The 22,804-nt window shown below is 54.8% G+C and overlaps 1 protein-coding gene across 1 annotated transcript; it reads left to right on the forward strand.

Moving 5' to 3' along the window:
• The first annotated feature begins 1,888 nt into the window (after nt 1-1,888).
• On the forward strand, nt 1,889-22,804 carry ADAMTS8 (ADAM metallopeptidase with thrombospondin type 1 motif 8). Its single transcript, XM_030021179.1, is given in 12 exon segments — nt 1,889-2,008; nt 3,177-3,244; nt 5,511-5,619; nt 5,621-6,244; nt 14,082-14,321; nt 14,574-14,706; nt 15,225-15,392; nt 15,597-15,895; nt 16,434-16,617; nt 16,943-17,115; nt 17,227-17,402; nt 19,172-22,804. Coding segments are annotated over 12 exon segments (3,027 nt in total). The 3' UTR covers nt 19,905-22,804.

Below are 22,804 nucleotides of genomic sequence, written 5' to 3' on the forward strand. Positions count from 1 at the left end.
GGAAGGAGGATCCTCTCCAGGGACTGAAGATGAGTCAAAGCGAGTTGTTAGGCGGCTTTCCAGGAAAGAAGGACTTGGAGAAAAAAACCTGGCCGGGTCTAGATAAGGTCATTGAGGGAGAGGTACGCAAGAAACCTGAGCACGTGGAGGTCTTGGGAACCTAAAACTTGCCCCATCCTTGGTCCAGGAAGATGCTGAATTTAATTAGATTTATTCTGGCTCGGATGATAGCGACTGGAGATGGGCAGGATGCTCTGCCTTGGGTTTCCCATGCAGCCCTCGCAGTTCTTCTACGCAACAGGGATGGCAGCAGCACTTTCCCTGCCCCGTGACGGAAGAGGATCTATGCTTTAAATGTCTTCAAGCACACAGCTATGTGCAACACAACAAAAATCAAACCAGCCTGCTCCCCCGCCATGCACAGGCGACACAGGAGAAGGATCCCTGGGCCTTGCCTCATTGCTCCTGGAGCAGGAGCATCTCTTGCTGCCTTCTCGCACGGTCCCGACACATAATGTCACCTCTGGCAGGGCTTCGATATGGGAATACCGAGGCGTGCTGAAAAAATCATAAAGCTTGGTTTTGCCTGATTTCCAGCCAGCACTGCAGGTCCTGGGGTTGCTGATAGTTCGTATACCCAGAAAGCATCCAAAATTCCCCTCCCTCTTCACCTCCCTTGGTATTTAAAGCCCTCTCCTGTTTAAAGGAAGATAGACACAGGTTTTTCTAGGGTGTTCTAAAACAGTAAGTGGAAATTTAGAGGAGCTAGGTGATGGTCCCACATATCCCCCCAAAACAGTATCACACGTTTCTTATCGTTCATACACACAGCTTCAGCCTGAAGATTTATGGCCCAGGACTACACAGCTCTATATTGTATCCACCTGCCTGAGACAGGGTCCATCCTTGATTAATTAGCTTTATGTGGCATTCACGTTAGAAATATACAAACCAAAGATGCCTAAAGACGCCAAGCTTGCAAAAGGGTGAAGCTGCAGATCTGGGTAAGCCTGAAAGGTTCTCCAAATTATGCACATCTGGAATAAACCCGGGGTGATGGAGAGTCACAAGCCAGCTGCCGAGGATGCTCGTCACTCAGGCAAACCATTATGAAGTTCATTCATTTTTGTCAGCCCATAAACCACGCGAGAGTGGAATGGGGAGATGGTTTCTTGAGTATTTTCACTATAACTTACTGTATTTATTTAGCACTATTTATGGACTGGTTCATAGGAAAAGCAGCCCTAGGGCAGACTTGGAGGTCTCTGTCAAATTTGGAGGTTTTTAACCCCAGGTCGGACACAGCTTTGCAAGGGGTTTGGGGAAGGACCAGGCTCTTCTCGCTGATGTGCTGGTCTCAGGACACCTTGCAAACCTCAAGACCCAGCCGGGAAGTGGAGAAGCAGCTCCCCAGGGAAGGCAAAGCCTGGGAGGAGGCTGCAGCGCTGGAAATAGGATTTAGCCCTTGATTTTGGAGAGCCGTAAACCTGCTTGCCTTACAGCCACAACTGGAGCTCCAGAACCACCCTGAAGCAAGGTTGCCCTCTGGTGACACTTTCCTGCTCTGAAAATCAAAGTATGAAACGTAATTGAATGCAATGAATTGCATTCCAAATCAAAAGGCAATTAAAACCAGAGAATAAACTTGGAGGTGCCTTGAGATGGTTTAGAAATCAGAGGTAGAATCCTTGCAAATCAAATCAAATCAATTCAACTCATATCACAACCGTGGCCCTTTGCTCTTGGCGGACCCAGCTTATGGTGCATCTACGGTGCCAAGAGATTTCGGAGGTGGCACGAACCGAGTCCCAGCCTGGCTGTCCCTGCCCTTTCCTAAACCCTAAAAATCTGATTTCCCCACGTTTAAGGGACCCAGCAGGAATTACGGATGTCGCCAGCATCATCCTCACAGCTGCCGAACCTCCTGCGCTGTCGGTGCACGGTTCCCAGGGACGGGCTGCTGCACCGGGGGCGGGTTGGGGATGTCAAATATTGCACTAAGGGGAAGGTAAAACCATTTTTTTTTTACGGGGTACTGAGGGTTTTGAGGTACCAAACGGTAACTAACCACCACTTGTAAGGCAGGGGGGCCCTCTCGTGGCTGTGATCAGGCAGTGGGGGGCGTTCAACTCTGAGATTACTGATTTATATACTAGGACTGCACATTTTGCTACTTAATTCACTTGCCGGTTCTCACTCGCTCCAAATCAAGCCCAGCTCTTCCCTTCTCTTGCAAACTTAGGCAAGTAACGGTTTCCTTGAATCCCACTTGCCAACCTTTGCAGCTAAGCTGGTTTCACTTGAAGATAACTTGGCAGGACACAAGGCCAGGGCCCTGATTTAAAGCCCAGCCGCTTTGCTGGGAGACATTTCATCCCACTGACTTTAAAGGGAAAACTAATGGAAATGCTTCTTTTGACATCAGGTGAGTTTTGTGCTGGCTGCAGGACCCCCTTCACTCTCCTTTTGCTGCCGCAGGATCGTGCAGGGATGGATTTAGGGTTTCCCACCAGGCAGCATGGGGAGGCACTGACATCTAGTGGTAATATTTTTTGAGATTGTAGCTGCTTTGGGTGATAGCTCAAACAATTTTCCCAAATGTTTTCCCTGGCCTGAGGGCAAAGCACGCGGGGGAATACCTAAAACACCAGCCTGGCACCTCAGGTTTGGATGCGATCCCATTTGCAGAACAAGGAGGGAACAGCAAAGCATCCCAGAGACACACACACACACGAAAACGGGACAATCTCGCTGCTGCAGAGCAGGAACAGCAAATGCAACGTGGGCCTTACCCTGGCAGCCAAAACTCCGCTGGGAGATGGGTGCCGGGAGGCAGGAGCGCAGGGCTTGGCTTTCCGGGAAGGATGCAGGAGGGAACTGCCCGCTGCCTGGCTTTGCAGAGCTGGGGATGGGAAGAGGGGAGCGGGGCAGATGTTTGCAAAGCTGTTTGATCAAAAGGGTCTTTAAATCACAGTGACTAGGGAGTTAATGGCTTTCACATGCTCAGACAGCCCCATAGAAATGAGAGCGGCAGCCCCGAGTGGCAGGCAAGGTTTGGTGGCAGCGTGTCCTGCAAGGAGTTAAGAAGCAGGAACCCCAAAAAGTCCTGGGGTGCCTCATCCTCTGCTGGGAGGAGATGCGGAGGGGCAGCCAGGTGAGGTTTTGCTGTCTCCCAGCATGCCTTCGAGCTGGTTCGTAACGAGCCTGGCGAGGCTCGTATCGGCTACAAGAAATTCCAGCTACCGTTTGCAGAGCGAGCCGCTAATGAAAACCAGCGGTGCCTTCAAGCTAAGATGCAAGCATGTCCTCCGAGATCAAATATGCGGCTCTGAGAGCGGAAAGCCGGGAATAAATTGCATCCTGTCAGAGAGACGTGCCCCGTGTCGCCTGCAGCCTTACCTGTCCTAGTTCAGAGCAGGGGCACCGCATCTCCTTGCCTACCCTCCGGTGGCAAAGAAAAGCCTAGAGAGATGGACGCCCCAATGCCGGCACCTTCATTGGGGTTTGGGGCTGGAGGAGACAGAATCGGGGCTCGCTTTTGGCTTCTGGTCCTGCCTCTGCGCTTTCCTGCTGATTTTTTTTTTTTTTAAAACGCAAACTGTGTTTTCTCCCCAGCCCAGCGAAGCTGGGGAGGGAGGAAAACCCACCCTGGCTGCTACGAAGAAGCTGCTCCAGCTGCAGGCTGAGCTCCCTGCCAGGAGAGGAAGGGGCTGCGGCCGGAGCCGGCTGTCGCAGGAAAGCAGCCAAGGCGCTGGGTGTCGAGGGAGCGCATTCGATACGCAGCCCTGGAGAGATGTCCCAGACCGAACTACACCGTGCCTGGGGTTGCTTTTTTATTTTATTTTTTTTTTATTATCATTATTATGATTATTATTTCCTCCCCTCCCACGGTGGCAAAAACCACACTTTAAAAAGAAGAGAAGTAATCAGAGCCTTGGCCCCAGGGCACCACTGCTATTTAGAGCCAGGGCTGTGTGTTTACTATATAGGTAGGGATGTGGCTTTTAAGTGGAGATAATAATAGAGAGGCAGATGTAAATACATCCTCGAGTAAAGGAAGAGCAGCCTTTAACCCTGCGCCCCGTTGCTCAGCCGCGGCCGGACTCTGGTTTCCCAGGAATTCTGAGGTGCTAAATGCTGCTTTACCCTTTTAGATCTTTTTAGGATTAGGCTAAGGGCAAAAAAAAAAAAAAAAAAAAAAAAACCAAAACAAAACCCACAGTGCAGAGGAGCTGGTCCTTGCGCTTGCATCCACAGCAAGGTTAAAGGAGCACAAGCCCGGTCCTGAGCGTGTGCTGCTCCCCATAAAAAGTTTAGAAAATCAGGGTATGGAGCAGAATAGGACCCTCCACCCCCGGAGTGCAGCAAGGACGTCCTGGGATATCTCAGTGCTGCACAAAGGGCGCTCCAGAGGCCAGGAATCTCATGAACTAATGGGGAAGGAGGGCTTAAGAGGAAAGAAGGAGTAATACATATGGAGAGATTTCCCTTTCTCCGTTACAGCTGGTTGTTCCCTGGTGCTGAGCAGGTTCCCAGCCAGAGTCAGCATGTTTCTGCCCATCTCCTGATGTTTGCCACCGTTGAGCACATGGCAGTAGCTACCTGGTTTTACAGCCTGAGACTTTTATACTGCTGTAGGATTTTCACTCGCTGCGAGGGAATGCGGATGGGAAGAAAAACTCAGTCTGACAGGGGGAGATCTGGATTTTAAATGAAGTCGCATAACACCTCTCCCCCCCCCCCAAAAAAAAAAAAAGGTGACAGAAGGCGCTGGCTGCATTGTTTTATCCTCATAGGTATTTTCCACAAGTCTGATTTAGCCCGTTGCCTTATTGCAGCCGGAGGAAACCCCATGCAGACCCAGCTGTTCGTTCAGGGCATGGAAACCTCCTTGCGTGTGTCACTGTTGGAGCTTTCCCCGGGGCCCAAAGCCCGCTCTGTCCCTGGCTAAGCGAAGGACATGGGAACCGCCGGGCAAAACCTCCCCAGGCACCTTCTGCCTTGCAGGCTGAGAGGAGATGCTCTCCAGCTGGCAAAGGCCTGGTGCTTTCCAGCAGTGAAGGGATGCTGGGGGAAATGGGAGAGGAATCACCCCCCCCCCCCCCCACACACACACACACCCCGGGGCAAATCCTCCTAGGGAACAGGGTGCTAAACCCCAGCCCCCGGGGCAGGACCACCTCCTGCTGCCCGCCTGGGCAGGATCAGGCCCCGGCGGGCAGAGGTTGGGCTGAAGGGGTTAATGCTGGGAGAGTAACAGGCTGGAGTTGACACTTGGAGGCAGGCGGGGCTCCCGGCGCCTGATTGGCCTCAAATCGCATCCAAAAGTGGGTTGGTTTTTTTTTTTTTTTTAGTGTTGGGGTTTTTTTTTCTCTGCTTCTTCTTCTTTTTTTTTTTTTTTTTTTTTTTTTTTTTTTCTTTCGCTTCTCCTCCTCCCCCAGGCTCTGGCTGGCAGGGGAGGGGAGTGGGGGGAACAGCGAGAGATCAAAAATAAACCTCTTATGTCAAAGCCGGGGGGGAGAAAGTATAAATACAGCGGGCTCCGCAGCCGGCGCGGAGGCTGCGGGGGAGCCGGCGAGAGCCCGGCGGGGCGGCCGGGCCCGGGCTATGGGGCGGCGGGGGGGGGTTCCTGGGGGGCCGGGCTCCGCTCCACCTGCTCCTGCTGTGTCACGCGTGGGCGCTACCTCCGCCTCCGCGGGAAGCTCAACCGCTGCTGCCCGCCCGCCTGCCCGCACCGCCGGGGCAGCTGGCCCTGCGGCTGGCCGCCTTCGGTCGTTCCGTCGTCCTCCGGCTCCGTCCCGACGCCGCTTTTTTAGCCCCCCGGCTCCGTTTGCAGCGGCTGGGGGGGCGGCGGGGGCCACCGCGGAGCTGGTCCCGCCGGGGTTGTTTCTACTCCGGAGCCGTCGAGGGGAACCCCGACGCCCCCGCCGTGCTCAGCCGCTGCGGAGGAGGAGGAGGAGGAGGACTCCGAGCCGCTTTTTACCTCGACGGGGAGGCTTACGAGTTGCAACCCCTCGGGCATCCCTCGCCCGGACCGCCCTGGAGGGGTCTGCACCGCCTCCAGCGCCGCGCCCCCCCGCCGGGAGCCCACCCCCCCGCTGCCGGGAGCGGGGAACCGGGAGCCGGGAGCCGGGAACCGCTCCGCCGCCGCCGAGCCAAGCGCTTCGTCTCGCAGGCGCGGTACGTGGAGACGCTGCTGGTGGCTGATGCTTCCATGGTGAGCTTCTACGGGGAGGATGTGGAGGTAAGGGCTGGTCGTGGCCTCCGTCCCCCTGCCCCTCCATCCCTTCCATCTCTCCGTCCCCTGCCCCTCCATCCCTTCCATCTCTCCGTCCCCTCCATCCAGCCGTCCCCTCCCATTCCCTCCGTCCCCTCCATCCAGCTGTCCCCTCCATTCCCTCCGTCCCCTCCATCCAGCCGTCTCCTCCATCCCTCTGTCCCCTCCGTCCAGCCGTCCCCTGCGTCCCCTCCATCCAGCTGTCCCCTCCATCCCCTCCATGCGGCTGTCCCCTTCATCCCTGCATCCCCTCCATCCCTCTGTCCCCTCCTGTCCCCATCCCCGCTGCCTCTCCACCTCCTCCCGTCTCCAGCCCTCTGTCCCTGCTACATCTCCGTCCCCCACCTGCATCCCCAGTCCCCTGCCCGCTGCTGGGTACCTTCCTTTCCCACCCAGCCTCCGCAGGGACAAGCAGCCCTGGGATGCCAGGGATCACCTTTGGGGAGAGAGTAGAGAGCTGGGGACGGGTTGGGGGACCTTGGCTCTGTCCCCACCTTTCCTTGCCGTGTAGGGGCCGTAAATCCCTGGGGCAACGGCTGCAGAGTTGATCTGTAGGGTTCGGTCAGTGTTTGGGGACCCTTTCCCAGACCCAGCATCTGTCCCGGGGAGCCTCTGTCTGCACAGGCTGGACATCGTGATGTCCCATCAGTCTGGTGTCCCCATAGATGAGGGACAGAGGGGGTTAATGCCTTTCTTGCTACAGGGAAAGAGCTGTGCTGCAAAGCGATGAGCTTAACTCCCTTCCGGATAGGAGCTTGGGCCAAATAGTAAATAAACCAGGGGCTGAGTAATGCGCAGTCCCGCTCCTGAGCCACCTGTTAGCAGCCGAGCAGATGCACGAACAGCCCTTTCCCCCAGCCACCACCGCCAGAAATGTTCCCCCTCCTTTAAACGTGCTCCGGCCGCGGAGACCCTGCCCATGGCCAGGCTTTGTGGAGACCCCAGGAGCGGACATGCTGGCCTCTGAGCCCCCGCGTCCATCTCCAGGGCTGTTGACCCGCCGCTTTCATCGGCATCGCGTTATTTTTCATGCCTCTTGCAAAGCCAGCTCCCCACCGCCATGCTCCCTGCAGTGATGGGTTGCTCGGGTCCTCGGGTCCCAATATAGGTTTGCACGGTCTGAAACGCACTCGGGTCTTTGCGAGGGATAACTGTGCACCGAAGTCGCTCGTCCTCTGCCGTGGGTTGCTTGGGTATGGGGCTGTTAGAGGAGTCCTTGAAGCTGGAGCTCAGCAGGGAGCAGGAGGGCAGCTGAAACCAGGGGCTGCGCTTTGGCAGCCTGGCTTTGCCGTTTCTGCCCGCTTTATCCTTCCCCTGGGGGCTTCATCCAGCTTCTCCACTCCTAATAAAGCAGTGTTTTAATTCCAGCCTGCCTCAGGCGGGGCTGGACCTTGAGAAATGCTAAACCTCAGAGCTCCAGCTGATTTCAGCTGCTCAGCATCGCTCAGGTTTCGCCCCTTGGTCGGTTTTGCTTGCATGCCACCAAGCCAGGCTGGCAGGAACAGATAGCGGAGGGTCAAGGAGTGATGGATGCTGCACTTGGAGACAACTGCCCCGAGCTTACAGCCGGTCAAAAACAGAGTTTTCAATGGAGTCATCTGAATTTTTAAGCAACAGGCATGTAAATAGTGGTGGAAATTACTCTCCCTGTAGTGTGAAGCTGGTCTCTGATTCCCCAAGAGGACAGGAAAAATAGCGTATTGCATCTTCTGCAACCAGCTGGGCACCCAACGGTTTTAAAGCGACACCCAAGGGTCTGCCTCCTGCTACAAATAAGGTTATCTCTTTTGCGGGGGGAAATCCTGATAACGCCCAGCTCGAGCTGGGGAAAAAGCAACAACCCTCTGGGTAAATCTGTGCCATGGCAGTTCTTGAAGGCCAAAAGCTGCTGTGCTGCACATGTACACAACCAAGGGGTGGAAAAGCTGGTACCCTGCCCCAGTTTGGGTGGTACAGCCCTGGGGGTGGGTGATGCTGCCTGGTGGGTCCATGACAGCTCCTTCCTTAGTTATCAGTGACTTTCCAGTCTGCTTGGCTCCCATTTTACCCTTTTATCTCCTCTTTGTCCCCAAGAGCAATATCTTTGCATCATCTCTCAGGATATTTCTTGATGGGAAGGAAGCCTTTAAAGGTCTCGGTTTGGATTTAAGTATTTGGGAGAAAACAGCAAGCAGTTCTCGTGTAGCAATGGGGGCGGGGGGGGGGAAGCCACCTGCTGTGTTTCTGTGTCTTTTGTTCTCTGCAACAAAAATGCAGGGAGAAGCATGGTTGCTGCTAACTCAGGAGACCAAATAGCCCTCACTTGTCCCTAAATACCTACATTTTGTGGGCCAAAAAAAAAGTGATGGCTTGCTCAGGCTAGTGAGATCTTGGAGAGCTGACTAGAGGATGCCCAGGGAGTAGAAATGTTGAGTCAGAAGAAACCATATTTATATAGTGACTTTTCTTCCCGTAACCACACTTTAATTACCAAGTATTTATTAAAGGTCACAAGCATTGTTTGTATTCCCAGTTATTTTCTTGCATAAGCTGTAACTGCTCCAGTAGAAGATAGTCACCATAAGATGCATTCAAGCCTTGCAAGTTATAATCGATGTCACGCTGTTGTTAGGAAAATGCTATTAATGATTTATTTCTAATCAATCTGAGCCATTATAGCTCAGCTGTTAACCTGATTTAGACAACAAAAGCTTAATTCTACCTCCATCAATACTCATGTAAACCAGGAGGAAATGATGAAGTAAGAACAGAACCAGACCTGAAATTTGGGGGTTTAATCATTCTTCTGTCTTGATGCTTGCAGGAGATGGGGTATTTGGGGGGGTATTAGCAGCAGGACAGTGCTGAGCAATAACACCTGTGAGCAGCCGGCAGGTTGTGGAGGACTTGGCAGGATGTGACCTGCAGTGATTAGAAAGAGCCCCCTTATATAGGGAAGGGTGTGAGGTCCTGGGCTGGACACACAAGTTAATCCTTTGCTTTTTTCCTGCAGAGAACCCAAAACACTTTGGGGGGGGGGAATAAAAAAAGGAAAAAAGGACAGTGAGCATCACTAACGGAATTAAGTGGGGGTTTTGAGTATGGGAAACTGAGGCAGGAGACAGCGTAGGGGCTAATCCCTCTGATGTGCAGAAGAAAGGGCGTTTGGGCTGAGCACCTGCAGCGCAGGCTGCACTTGCAGAGATGCTCTGCAAGGCTCAGGGGATGTTTGCCGAGACACCTAAAGCAACAGGCGGTTACAAAAACCGGCCGCAGCATCCCCAGCCAGTTGGCAGCAGAATCGGATTCCTGTGGTGGGATTTCTCCAGTCTCTTGGGTGCAGATGAGACGCGTTTCCAAGCTTTCCTCTGCAAACATGATGGCTACGATCCCCTTTTCTTTCCCCTTTGCTCTTGCAAGCGAGGAAGCTGCTATCCCTGACTCCGAGAGCTGGTAACGACCGAGGACCGGGGCAAAATCAGATCGGTCTGATTAAGCCGGGATTCCTCGCCTGACTTCTGTGTTTTTTCCAGGCAGATTTACGAGGTTTTAGGAGTGCTGTTGCATCCCTCCCCTCTAAGACCAGACGGGTGCTGGAGTGTGCGGCACGGGGTCCTGCTGCCGGCTCTCCCGCACCTAGATTGACCATCAAAGTGACCTTGGATGTAAAGCCAAAGCCACCCTGGAGCCTCAGGTCCCCTCGTGCCCAGCTCCTAGGCTCGCTTTAGGATATTGTGCAGCTTGAGAGGGTGAGTTTGCTTAATCCCTTGACAAAAGGAGCCGGCCCGTCCTGAGCCCATCCCAAAGGCAACCGGGGTGGGATTAAAGGGGATCTTTGCCAAGCAAAGGGGGACCTGCGCCGATGCTGCCATCCGCCAGCATTGCTGGTGCTTTTCCTCCGGGATTTGTCTCGCGGGCTGTGACCCCGATCCTGCATCCGCTTTGGTGCAAGGGGTCGGAGGACCGGGCAGCCTCCCTAAATATTCCCCTGGCCGATGCACTCGCTTCCTCGCGTCGCCCCGTAATGTTAAACAGCTGCCGCGTTTCAACCCCGCCGCTGGCGCGGTGACCGCCGATTATCAAGGGCTTCGGTATGAAAGGCTGAGCGTCAAGGGAGCCGGCTCCCACCAAAGCAACCCAGGAGCAATCGCAAACTGCAGCGTTCCTGCCCCGGGATGCTCTCGGGATGGGGTTTTGCTTCATGCTCATCCGTGCCTGCAAAGAGGTGGTGGCAATCCAGCATGTGCCTCAGTTTCCCCTGCCCTGAAAAGGGGTAATTGCTTCTTTTGTGGGTCAGCCCCAAAAATCTAGCAAAGAGGGAAAGAGAAGGGGGGAAAAAAAATCATGTGGCAAGCAGAAAAGTCATGGGGCAGAGAGCTGGGAAGGCAGGAGGGCAGCCAGGCACACCGGCAGGCTGGCAAGGTGTCCCCCTCTCCTCCGGCTTGTCCCCCATTTCCCTTGGCTGCTGCCCACATTTTTGCAGGGAAATTCTTGGCCCAGGCTTCAAACTGCAGGAGGAGGCTGGCAAGGCGGCCGCTGGCCGCTGCGGGTATCCGAGCTGGGGGGCCAGCATGCAGACGTCGCTTCGGGGGAGAGACACAGGCTGGGATATGTTTTTACCAGTTGTTTTTTAAAAGCTGGGCAGCCCTCGCATCTGACCCCGTGTTTTCTTCCTTCCATCTGTTTGCACTCCAGAAATCTCAGCATTTCTCCCCCCCTTCCCGCCCCGAAATGCTGGCTTCTAGAGAAAAAGGAGGGGAAAAAAAAAAAAAAAAAAAAAAGACCCAAACCCAACAACCCAATGAACAAACAAACAAACCTACAGCCCCAGGTCGGGTTGAGCATTAATCTCCATGAGCTGGGGAGCGTGTCGGAGGGAGGAGAATTGTGCCAGGGTGTTGCATGGGTGCTCCCTGCCATCCGTCTGCACTGGGTGCGTCCGGCAATATTAGATCATTATGTGCATACCACAATAATAGTTAATGTCTGTGTAACAGCAGTTTCTCTCTTCCCCCCCCCCCCCCAAATAATAATAATTAAAAAGAAAAAACTAAACGGTTTGGGAATCTCTGCGGACTTCAGCTTCCAAGTGGTTCCCACAAAGGAGACTGTAAGAAGAGATTTTGCAAGAACCTGCATCAGAAAGTGAAATCCTTCAACATTATCAGGTTAAAACAACCATTTCAGTTCCTCATGCTCTGATTTATTTTTTTATTTTTTTTTCCACTGCTAACCCTCTGCACGTGCTGTTTGCTGCTGGCAGTCCGGCGTCGGGCAGTGCTGGTGGTACCTGGCTTAGGGCTCTCCCGGCAGCAGCGATGCTGTGGCAGGAGGGATATGGGAGCTGCTGTAATGCAGGTGTGTCAGACAAAAGGCATCCCCCCGCCATTTTAGGAATTTGATCTTCTTGAGACCAGAGGGATCCAAGGATTTGGAGAGCATCACCGGGCAGTAGAAACCCCTGCCCTGCCTCTCCGGTGGGGTGGCTCAGATGCGATGTTCATGCCTGGCCATAAAAGCGCATGGGGCAGAGGAGGGGTGCTCCCGCAATCCTCTCGGGATCGGGCTGGTATCCTCTCCCCCCAGAGCAGGTAAAGGGCTGATTTTCCAGCTGTATTTACCAGTCGGACAGAAATCCTGCCAAGATCTCCCAGGATGCTGGCTGGAAACGGCAGGGAAGCGCCGTGCGCCTGCTGTGCTGCGGTGCCTTGCAAGGAGGCAGAAACCAGTCCGTTTGTGCCTCTGGGCTCCCCAAACCCACCCCCGTGGCTGCCCCGCATCCGATCCCAGTAGCCACATCCTCAGCCTTGATGCTGGGAAGGAAAACCCGGAGAAGGCAACGTTCCCTCCTGGGTGGCTCGTCAAGCCAGAGCCTGTTTGCAAAAGCACGGGGAGGACGGGACAAGCGGGATTCGACTCGTCCGCAGCCGGCTGTTGGCCAAAAGCGCTCAGTCAGCCTCTCCTGAGCCCTGGGGATCCTGTAATTTGCTTTTGGCCCCAGCTCCAAACCCTTGGCCCAGCCAAGACGGTGCAGGTGGATTGCCACTCTCCCCGGAGCAGTCGGGGTCCATCCGAAACCCAACCAACTCCCGCACGGCCCAGGGATGGGTATAAATAGACACCAGATGGTGGGACAAGTGAATTTGACCTTTTAATCTGCACTAAATAGCTGTTTGTTCGGTTCGCTTTCCATCTTCGCTTTCCAGACGAAGGGAAGGCGGGCAGATATTTTCCGAGTCCCTCTGTTCCTGCGCTGAAAGAGTTTCTTGGCTGGATGTAACCCTGAGGATGTGAGCATTGGTGTCCTGGGGGACTTGCAGTAGGGACTGAGAGCTCCCAGGTAACAACTACCGGGATGGAGAGAAACTTGTAATGGGTTAGAAAAGGTTGGGGCGGGATTTGCTGCCTTGGAAATGATGGATCGTCCCATGATGTGCGGCGCCAGTGTAGAGCATCCTTCTTGGTCTTCATGCGTGTAATTTTAGGAAGGCTTTGTGATATTTTTAGGAAGGTTCCCCATGGACTTTCCCCGTGGGGTAAACAATTCTCCCGGTCCCTCGGAGCAACCGCTTGTGGGGATCTCGCCTGCGTTTCTTGCCTCGGCGGTGACTTCTCCGTGACATTTGTTGCATGCTTCGGGCTGGGACATGAGTCATGTCGCGGAGATCTGGCCAGTCTAAATAAACCAGTCTATTCAGTGCTCCCATCATCCTTGCTGGGGCCTGCCCTCGGATAATGAGCTGGAGGGTACTTGGGATAAGTCTTGCTGAAGCGAAACATCTGTTCACATGGAGCTGCCAGTGACGGGATAAAATGTGGCAGAACAATTTAAAATAGCCACAACTGTCCTGGGCGAGCGGCTCTCGGTGCAGCAAATATGCCGTCGCTGTTAGTGGAGGAGGGTAGCTCCCTAAACATCTCCCTCGTTCGCTAAGAAAACGGCATTTTGTGCGTATCGCTGTCCTGGCAGCTTCGCGATGGATGAGCACGCGGAGCCGGCTCCACTCAGGAAATGTGTATTTTGGGTGAAACTCAGCCGTTGGAGAGGGCTTCCACTGAGGCCTTCCAGTTTAATTAGGTAGTGGCGCTGAAGCAAGACCATGGGGTGTAATTCATCTGGGGAGGAGAGAAGCCGCTTTCTCTTTCCCAATATGATATTGTGTAATAGCTGCATTTTTTTCTCCTGACTTCGGGGCCGTGAACGGGTGCCAAGCAGAAGAGGAATTTCGATGCTCCGATAAGATGTTTACATCAGCCTAAACATCGCTGGCGCGTTTGACATATTAAGTAATCTCTGGTCATCCCAGTCGCCCGAGCAGGGATGCTGCTGGACGAAGACTTGGCCATCAAAGTGCTTTGGCCCCGGTTTGTCACTGAGGACGTTGGGTTCAAACCCTGCCAACCAGCACGGGCAGGAGTTTTACAGCGATGCGAGGGTGGTTTTGCACCAGCGAGATGTTGCGCGTGAGGCGGTTCCCGCCCCAGGGCAGCGAGGGCAGGGTTAATGCTTTGGGAATATGCAAGAGCACTCGGCCGGGCACGTGAGGTTTTCCCGAAGGTTTTCTGGGTGCAAAGGGTTCATGGCAGGTGGAGAAGGGGTTGCAGGGGTGGGCTTGTCCTGCCCGTCCTTCCCGCTGGCATGAGGCGTAAAGCATCACGTATAGAAAAGGCAGCACTTAGGACGTCAACCCAGCTGGCTGCCTGAGTCGGTCTGGATGCGGTAGGCTTCGTAAATGAGGTTGATTTTTCCTTTCCTAACCAAAAAAAAAGCGCCCCGCAGCAAAGGTTTCACCCAGGTTTTGCCTGCCCCTCTCTTTCCCCGCAGAACCACATCCTGACCCTGATGTCCATGGCGGCTCGTATCTACAAGCACCCCAGCCTGAAGAACTCCATCAACCTGGTGGTGGTGAAGGTGCTGGTGGTGGACGAGGCAGCAGCAGGGCCGGAGGTGTCCGACAACGGCGGGCTCACCCTGCGCAACTTCTGTAGCTGGCAGCAAAAGTTCAACCCCCTGAGCGACCGGCACCCGGAGCACTACGATACTGCCATCCTGCTGACGAGACAGGTCTGAAGGGTCCCTTGGGGATGCTCTGGGACCGGGGTGGGGGGAAAGAAAAGGGTCGAGGTGTCCCTGGAGGGAGAGGAGGGATCCCCGCACCGCGCAATGAATGGAGCTCGCAGCAAAGCAATTGGGGGGCGGTTGCATTTGGGGTGCAGTCCACCAGTGGGTTGCCCAGCTCTGCTGGGAGATGTTGGGGTTGCCGAACGTGGGACCCCTTCGCCCTGCCTTACTCCCCTCGGCGCCGCTCGCCAACAGGACTTCTGCGGACACCAAAGCTGCGACACGCTGGGAGTGGCAGATATCGGCACCATGTGCGACCGCAACAAAAGCTGCTCGGTGATTGAGGACGAGGGCCTGCAGGCAGCCTACACCCTGGCTCACGAACTGGGTAATGCATCCCTTCCCAAGGGGGTTTTGGTTTTTTCAGCCCGGCACGGCCAGCCCGGCTCCTGGGAGGGGATGTGGCGCAGCCCAGTGCCAGCATCTCCTGGCTGGGTACCTCCCGCCAAGCCTTGGGAAGCGCTGGGGAGATTCTGGCACCGGCAGAAGCTGCTTTGCGCCAGCAAAGGTGCTTAGAAGTGCCCGAGCTGGTGTACATCGGTGCATTTGCCTGACGTGATGAGCGAAGGCGTGCGGCCAAGCGCTTCTCCCCCTCGGTTTGCTGCTCCTAGAGATGCGCTGACTAATTTGGGCTGCTTTGCCCTGCGTCCAGCGGGCTGTACTGCTAAGATAGAGCGAGAACGCACCGTTTTGTTTATCGCTTCTGATTTATCCGAGCGAATAGCTTTTGCAGCAATAGGAACTGCTTGATAACTTATAGATGCTCCCAGCTGCCCATGCACCATCTGCAGCAGAGCAGGGCCGGGACTGGGAGGCTGCAGCTCACTGATGCTCTCTGCTCCCCAGGCCACGTGCTCAGCATGCCCCATGACGACTCCAAAACCTGCGAGCGGCTCTTTGGGCCCCTCGGCAAGCACCATATGATGGCCCCTCTCTTCATCCACTTGAACAAGACCCAGCCCTGGTCTCCTTGCAGTGCCATGTACCTCACCGAGTTCCTGGATGGAGGGCACGGTAAGGCTCAGATCAGTAGCCTCGTCACTCAAAACGACCTTTGCCTTAATTGCTCAGGCTCTTTGCAATGCCCGGAGGGGTGTGCGGGGTGAAGGGGGGGGGGTCGAATCAGACCACGTGCAGAGGTTTGGGGTGCCGTGCTTGGCGCAGTCCCTGGCGTCAAGCCCTGATGAGTCTCCAGCCTAATTCTCACGCCTTGCCCAGGCGACTGCTTGCTCGATGCCCCGGCCGACCCCCTCGCCCTGCCCGCCGAGCTGCCCGGCCGAGGACCCCTGTACAGCCTGGACCAGCAATGCCAGCAGATCTTCGGCAAGGAGTTCCAGCACTGCCCCAACACCACGGAGGAGGACGTCTGCGCCCAGCTCTGGTGCAGGACCGACAGCGGGGAGCCCCTTTGCCACACCAAGAACGGCAGCTTGCCGTGGGCTGACGGCACCCCTTGCAAAGCCGGCGGGCTGTGCTGGGACGGCCGCTGCGTGCCGCAGGATGCCCTGAAGCCCCAGGTAATGGAGGGGATCGGGGACCGACGGGCTGGGGCTCGACCCTTTGGGATTCCCAAACCTCTTACCCCAGTCCTGCCATCCCTTGGGCTAGCTTTGGATTTGCCCGCTTTGTTTTCCGGATACCTCTCCTTCGACAGCACCTTTCGTTAATCTTTATTACCGGCAAGCCCAGCTCGTAGATAAACGCTGCCGTGCCTTTTGCTGAGGCACGGGCTGGTCTGAACCAGAGCAAGCAGCCGCAGTTCTGCAATTAAATCATCACTTTTTGCCCTGCCGGGGAATTAGCAGCGATTTCCGAGTCAGTCAGCAAAGTACTTAAACCCAAGCTTAACTTTAAGCACACGAACAGAGTGGTGGAAGTCAGTAATAACTTCACGCGAAGTACGTGCTTCAGTGCTTTGCTGGATCGGGGACACGGGGATTGGAGCCGGGGGGACGTTTTAGCATTGCTCCAGACCTTCGCTCACCCTGGAAGCGAGCAGCCGGGGATGGAGGGGCTCGGGGAGGGAACCTAGCAGCTTCTCGTGGCCTCTTGCAGCCGGCGGTGGACGGCGGCTGGGGCCCGTGGAGCCCCTGGGGCTCCTGCTCCCGGACCTGCGGCGGCGGCGTGCAGTTCTCCTACCGTCACTGCGACAGCCCCAAGCCCCAGCACGGCGGCAGGTATTGCGAGGGCCAGCGTGCCAAGTACCAGTCCTGCCACACCGACGAGTGCCCGCCCGACGGTAAGCCCAGCTCTGCAAATCCACCCATCTGCAGAGGCAAAGGATGCAATTCCCAAACGCACGCTCACTGCCCGCCCCCGTTTCTCCAGAACCCGTCACCAGGGATTGCTCTCCCTTGATTATTCATATTTTTTTGAGGGGGGAGTGGGGAATAGCCTTCTGCCGGGGGTTGGGATCCCCTCCGGCTGGGTGGGAGGTGCGCGGCATCCCTCCTCTGCTTGCGTTCTCCCGCTATCCTCAGCTCGCTCCCACATCTCTGCGACGGACGAGGAGGTTCCTGCCGGCTTCCCGTGGCTTTTGGGTCACGTTTTGCCTTTCCTTTCAGGGAAAAGCTTTCGGGAGCAGCAATGCGAGAAGTACAACAGCTACAACTTCACGGATCTGGAAGGGAATCGCCTAGAGTGGGTTCCCAAGTACGCAGGAGTGTCACCGCGAGACCGGTGCAAGCTCTTTTGCCGAGCCAGAGGGAGGAGTGAATTTAAAGTCTTTGAGGCCAAAGTAAGATACCTGGTGATGATAATTACTGTTGCCCCTCGTTACCCCATCTCAGATCAAACACACGCACGCAGCCATGCCCTAATTGCTCTTCCGCATCCCCCCCTTTCCTAGGTGATCGATGGGACGCTGTGCGGACCGGAGACCCTCTCCATCTGCGTCCACGGGCAGTGCATCAAGGCTGGCTGCGATCACGTAGTCGGGTCCTCCAAGAAGCTGGACAAATGCGGGGTGTGCGGCGGCAACGGCTCGACTTGCAGGAAAATATCCGGCTCGCTCAACCGGTCCAAGTAAGGGGGGAAGGGGTCTGCAGAGGTGGGCTGGGGGGAGGAAAACCAGCTTCCCCTCTTGTTCTCCTTTCTTCTTTTTTTTTTTTATCGCAAAACTGCTAGGCTAGGAATATTAGGACTCCGCCCAAGTCACGTAAAGCCAGTTTGCTTTCCGCACCCGAAACATCACACCTTGCTGCAGCCAGGCTCGAGGAGTGCTTGGCTTAGCCTCCGTGCCGTTAACCAGGGCTTGCAGCTGTGATGACCTTGTAACAGCCTGCTCTCCTCCCCAAACCCCGGAGCTTACACTAAGTTTATTTCGGGGCAGCATTCTGCAAGCCAAAGCAGAGTTTATTTCCTAAAATAATAGCTGGTGATGATGCTGGTGATGCGCTTGGTACACCACTGCAAGTAAATCTGCTGCCCCGAGGAGTTTACAATATGCATCTCACCCCAATGCAGTGAGTTGGACACATATTCAAGGGCTGATGTGGGATATAAATAGTTCACTAACTTTTCCCTGGGCTTGGGTGTGAATTTCAGTCCTGGGACATGGGCATCGAGGCAGCCGCTTCCCTCGCCCAAGATCTCTGTTGCTTTGCCAAAGAGCTGAATTTAAGGCTTTTGTTGAAAAGATTGTAACAAAAGCCCAACGCGTCCAATTCCATGCGGCGAGGTGACTCACGCAGTCAATTTAGATTTCCTAAATGGTTTCCTTCCAGGGAGCCAGCTGAAATGGGGCTTCCACTCTCCTATGAATTGTTTGTGGTTGACTAAAGAGAGATTAGCGTGGTAGCTACAGCCAAGAAGAGATCCCATTAAGATCAGGGTTAGGGAGGCCGGGTTGACTGAGAGCAGAGTCTGACCCGAAGGCTTTGTTCCAAAATACTCTAAACCTAATTACTGACCGCAGCATCAACCGTGGGGATGCGTGGAAAACGATCCCGCCGGCCCCGCGGCGTGAGTCGTGCCAGGGTGGCATTTTATTATAGTAGCAAGGAATTACCGTAGCACGGGGTGCTGAGGGCTCAAATACTGAAGCCTTCCCGGTGCCGTTCCAGGAACCGTGGTGCTCCGGGGATGGGCTCTGGCTGGCTTTGCAGGGAAATCCTCCCCTGGCATGGGAACGTGCTCTGTGCCCTCCAACGGGAGCAATTCTGCATCGTGGTGGTGGCTGCAAAACCTTTCCAAAGATAAGCCCAGGCCGCAGAGATGCCCGCCCGTGGATAGGGATGGTTTTGTTGCCGTAGTACTTGCGGTCTTCTAGGAAAGGCTTTTGAGTTAATATCAAGTCATCTACAATAGGAGATGTCTGTCGGGTTAACTGTTTGACTGCTGATCTGGTTTTAGCAGCAACATCTGGCCAATGTACATATCCTCTGTGTGTACAATGCCAGCAGCACCCTGACTCTCCCCTGTTCTGCTGTTCTGTATCTATAGCTGATGCTATCCTTCAGCATCACCAGTGACAGCATCACTGGGCAGAGCCAGGCTTTTAGTCCCAAGCACTTTACCCATTTCGAAAGAAAGGGGGTAAGGGGAATTTCCCAGCAAGGCTGGTAACCATGGGGCTGTTCCTTTGATTGCATTGCTCATTTTTGCATGTAATTCAGCAAAATCTTCCAGCCGAGCACACATCTGCCGTGACTGCTGCAATATTTCCAGCTCCTGAGCGCTCTGGGTTACAAAGGAATGGCTTCAGAGCCACGATCCCACTCGCCAAGCGCTATCCCCTGCACGGGTCTCCTCTTAAGTCCAGGAAAATAACCGTGTCCCTTTGCCCTGTGCAGATACGGCTACAACGACATCGTCACCATCCCCGCCGGGGCAACCAACATCGACATCAAACAGCGCAGCCACCGAGGGGTCCGTCACGACGGGAATTACTTGGCCCTGAGGACCCTCGAGGGCAAGTACCTGCTGAACGGAGACTTTGCCATCTCGGCCATGGAGCAGGACATCCTCATTAAGGGGACCATCCTGAAATACAGCGGCTCCATGACGACCCTGGAGAGGCTGCAGAGCTTCCGACAGCTCCCGGAGCCCCTGACCGTCCAGCTGCTGACCATCGCCAGCGAGGTCTTCCCACCAAAAGTCAAGTACACCTTCTTCATCCCCAAGGACGTCCCCTTCAGCAAGCAGAAAGGCAAAGAGAAGAAGTCGGCCAACGTCATCCGACCGATGCTGACCTCCCAGTGGGTCCTGGGCGACTGGTCCGAGTGTTCCAAGACGTGTGGCTCCGGCTGGCAGAGGCGGACGGTGGATTGCCGGGACGTGGAGGGTCAAACCTCGTCCACCTGCGACAGAGCTCTCAAGCCCGAGGACATCAAGCCCTGCGGAGACGTCCCCTGCCCGCTCTGGCGCCTGGGTCCCTGGTCCCCCTGCTCCCAAACTTGCGGCGAGGGTGTGCGGACGCGCAACGCCTCTTGCATCGATTACGCCGGTAAAATCACCGCCCCGGAGAAATGCAGTTCGCCGGGACCACCGCCGGTCACCGCCGCCTGCGTGCTACGGCAGTGCTGAGCCGCACCGCGTCGGGACGGGCTCGGCGGCAATGCGCCGCGCCGGCAACGCCGGGGCAGGACGGCGAGGATGCCGCGGGCTCGCTCGCCGGACGAATAACCACTCTCCAGCGGTTCATCCCCACCCCATCGACGTCTACCTCAGAGGGGGGAATAACGGTGGCAAAACGGGGAGGAATCACTTCTTTTCCTTTCTTTTTTCCTTTCTTTCTGGCTGGTTGCTCGCAGGCAAGTCGTAATTTAAGGGGAAAAATAAGCAGATCTGTAGGGTGTTTCCAAAGAGCTGTCGTTAAACATCGTTGCAGGCTCTGTTTGCAAGGTTCGCTGGGGTTTGGCGCTGGAAAAAATGAGGAGCTTGGCTTTGGCATTGCTCCGTCCCAGCTGCAGGTCGAGGAGGTCCAGGGTGGGCGGCTTTGCCGATAAAATCGGGATCCCTTTGCAAAAGGCTTGGATCGGATGGCCATCCCCTCCCTGCAGCAGCGTGGGTGTCCTTGAGCCCGAGGAGCGTTTTATCGGCTGTGGGTTTAGCTTGGGAGATAACTCGCTCATTCGGCTGGGAGCGGGAACGAGCCGAGGGCCTGATCCTGGCACGCGTTAGGCAGGAGGACAGGTGAGATGGTCACAGCGGTTTCTGTGGGATTTATAATCTACGAGGCAACGACGAACCTCTGCCTCCAAACACTCCCAGCATCTGCAGAATTATCCCTAGAGCTGCGACCCCATGCCTCGGTTTCCCCAGCCATAAAACCAAGGCTTAATTACACCCAATCTGGCTTGCAGGGCTGCCGTGAGGACTAATTAATTACCGATTCTGCAGTGCTTTGACTGTGAAATGCCTACTGCGATACCCCGTCCCCCCCTGGGAGAGGACACTTGGGTGTACCAGCGTTTCCTCTCCCATCCCTGGCTTTCAGTCCCCTGCGTGCTCATTTTCTCAGCTCTGCTTTAATTTTCGAGATAATTTGCTAACCTGGCTTGCAGCAGGGAGGAGCCCAGGACCTGCAGATGCTGACCCTCTCCCCAGCCCGCCGCGGTGACCGGTGCCGCTCTTCACCTCTGCTTTCCTGGGATACGTGAGGATGCTTGGATCTGGTGCCGGGCTCCAGCCTTGCTTGAGCAATTCTTGGTCTAAAACCGAGCCTGGCAAGGCTGGAGCTCTTCCTTCCCGGCGGGGAACAGCCAGGCCCCCTCTCCCCAGCCCGGCTGCAATCCCTGAAATTTCCCTCTTTCGAAGTGATCACCATCCCTGTGCTGGCAGCAGCCGGTGCCTGGGGAGCGGGGACGGAATTTGGGAAGGTCTTGCCATCGCTGGACGAGCGATTCGGTATCTCCAGGTTCCTCTCTTGATGCCCCTCGCCGCTTTCCTGCGGATGCCCATGCCCTGCTTTGGCTCCCCTTTTGGCAGCAAAATGTCAACTTTCCAGTGGGAACAGCCTTTTTTTCATAGGAAGAGGAGAAGAGCTGGAGGAGGAGGACTTGAATTTGCGATGTCTGCGCTTCCCCATTTGCAGTTGCGGAGTGAATCCTTTTTCTTGCCTCCTTTGCCTGAGCTAAGCTCACGTGAAACCCTTTTCTCGCTGGCCAGGCAGGTTCGGGATAGGATTGTGGGGTGAGCCGCTCCCCCAGAGCCCTGCCAGAAACCCTACCCTTCATTTGAAAGCCCGAGATATTCAGCTTTTATCTCCCGTAGGTGATTCCTATTGAAACCAAGGGGGCTACAGCCAAGGACTGAGGGTACCAAGGGCTTGGCTCCTCTTTTTTTTTTTTTTTTTTTTTTTTTTTAGGCAAGAAAAAAAAATAAAGGCCAGCTGCAGAGTTTGGATACAGAGCTGTTTGTTCAGACCTACCTTCAGGCAATGTTCTGCGTCTGCTAATTAATCTCCAGGAATTTAAGCCCTCTCTCGCTCTAACAAATAGCTGGATGCTAAAGTCATATAGCCTTGCAGGGTTATTTTCTTTTTCCCCTTTGAGTCTGTGAGGGTTTTAACTCAAAGGCCAGCGTGTGTTTCCTCTCCAGCGTTGTAACCAGCATTTAGGATGGGTCAGAAATTTCAGCCTGAGACAGTGCCAAGGAAAACGTCTGTATTTATCACACAGGAGTCGTGCATGCCAAGGGTCTCTTCCAATTTTTTTATATTCACTGCGCGGTCGCTTAGCCGGAGCTTCCTAGATGCAAAAAACTCCCTTCCTAGATGCAAAAACTCCCTGCCGCGGGCAAATCCTGCTGCTTTTCCAGCAAGGAGGAGGATGGGGACCCCGTGGGGAGCGGGGGGACCGCAGGCGGCGATGCTCGGTTGAGGTGTGGGGTCTGGGTGATGGTAAGTGGGATTCCTGCCCTAGCCTTCCTGTAGAAACACGTAGCCTTTACGCTGATTTAAGTCAAAGAGGTTATATATTAGGATATATATATGTATATATATGTTTCCCTTCAGTGAAGGATTGTAGCAATGTACTGAGCCTCTTGTGTTAGGTATTTATTATAAATTTTTGTTTGGTTTTGTACAGTAGCTGTCTGGAAAGGAGAGAAAAAAAAAAAAGGAAAAAAGAAATTAAAAAAAAAAAAAAAGACTGTCTGTGTTTTAACATGCTGCTCCCACATCCCCACTCCGAAACCTGCAGTGGGGTCAGAGAGGGGACGTCTCTGCTCACCGTTTAACCACTTCGGTATATGACTGGTGTCTCCCTCCTCCCTGGTGCCCCCAAATCAGGGTGCGATTGCCAACCGAGCTACGTAAGCATAACAAATCCAACCCAAATTAAGCTTTGGACTTTCATTTTAAGGGGGGGGGAGGGCAATATAATTTTTCTGGGTTTTAGCCTTTTGTTTGTATTTGGTTTTGACTTTGAAAACAGTCTGTGACTCTGCCTTTACCCCTTCAATAAAGGATTTCCTGCCTCTTA

The sequence above is a fragment of the Aquila chrysaetos genome, chromosome 8 (assembly GCF_900496995.4).
Source record: "Aquila chrysaetos chrysaetos chromosome 8, bAquChr1.4, whole genome shotgun sequence".
Taxonomy (NCBI): Eukaryota; Metazoa; Chordata; class Aves; order Accipitriformes; family Accipitridae; genus Aquila; species Aquila chrysaetos.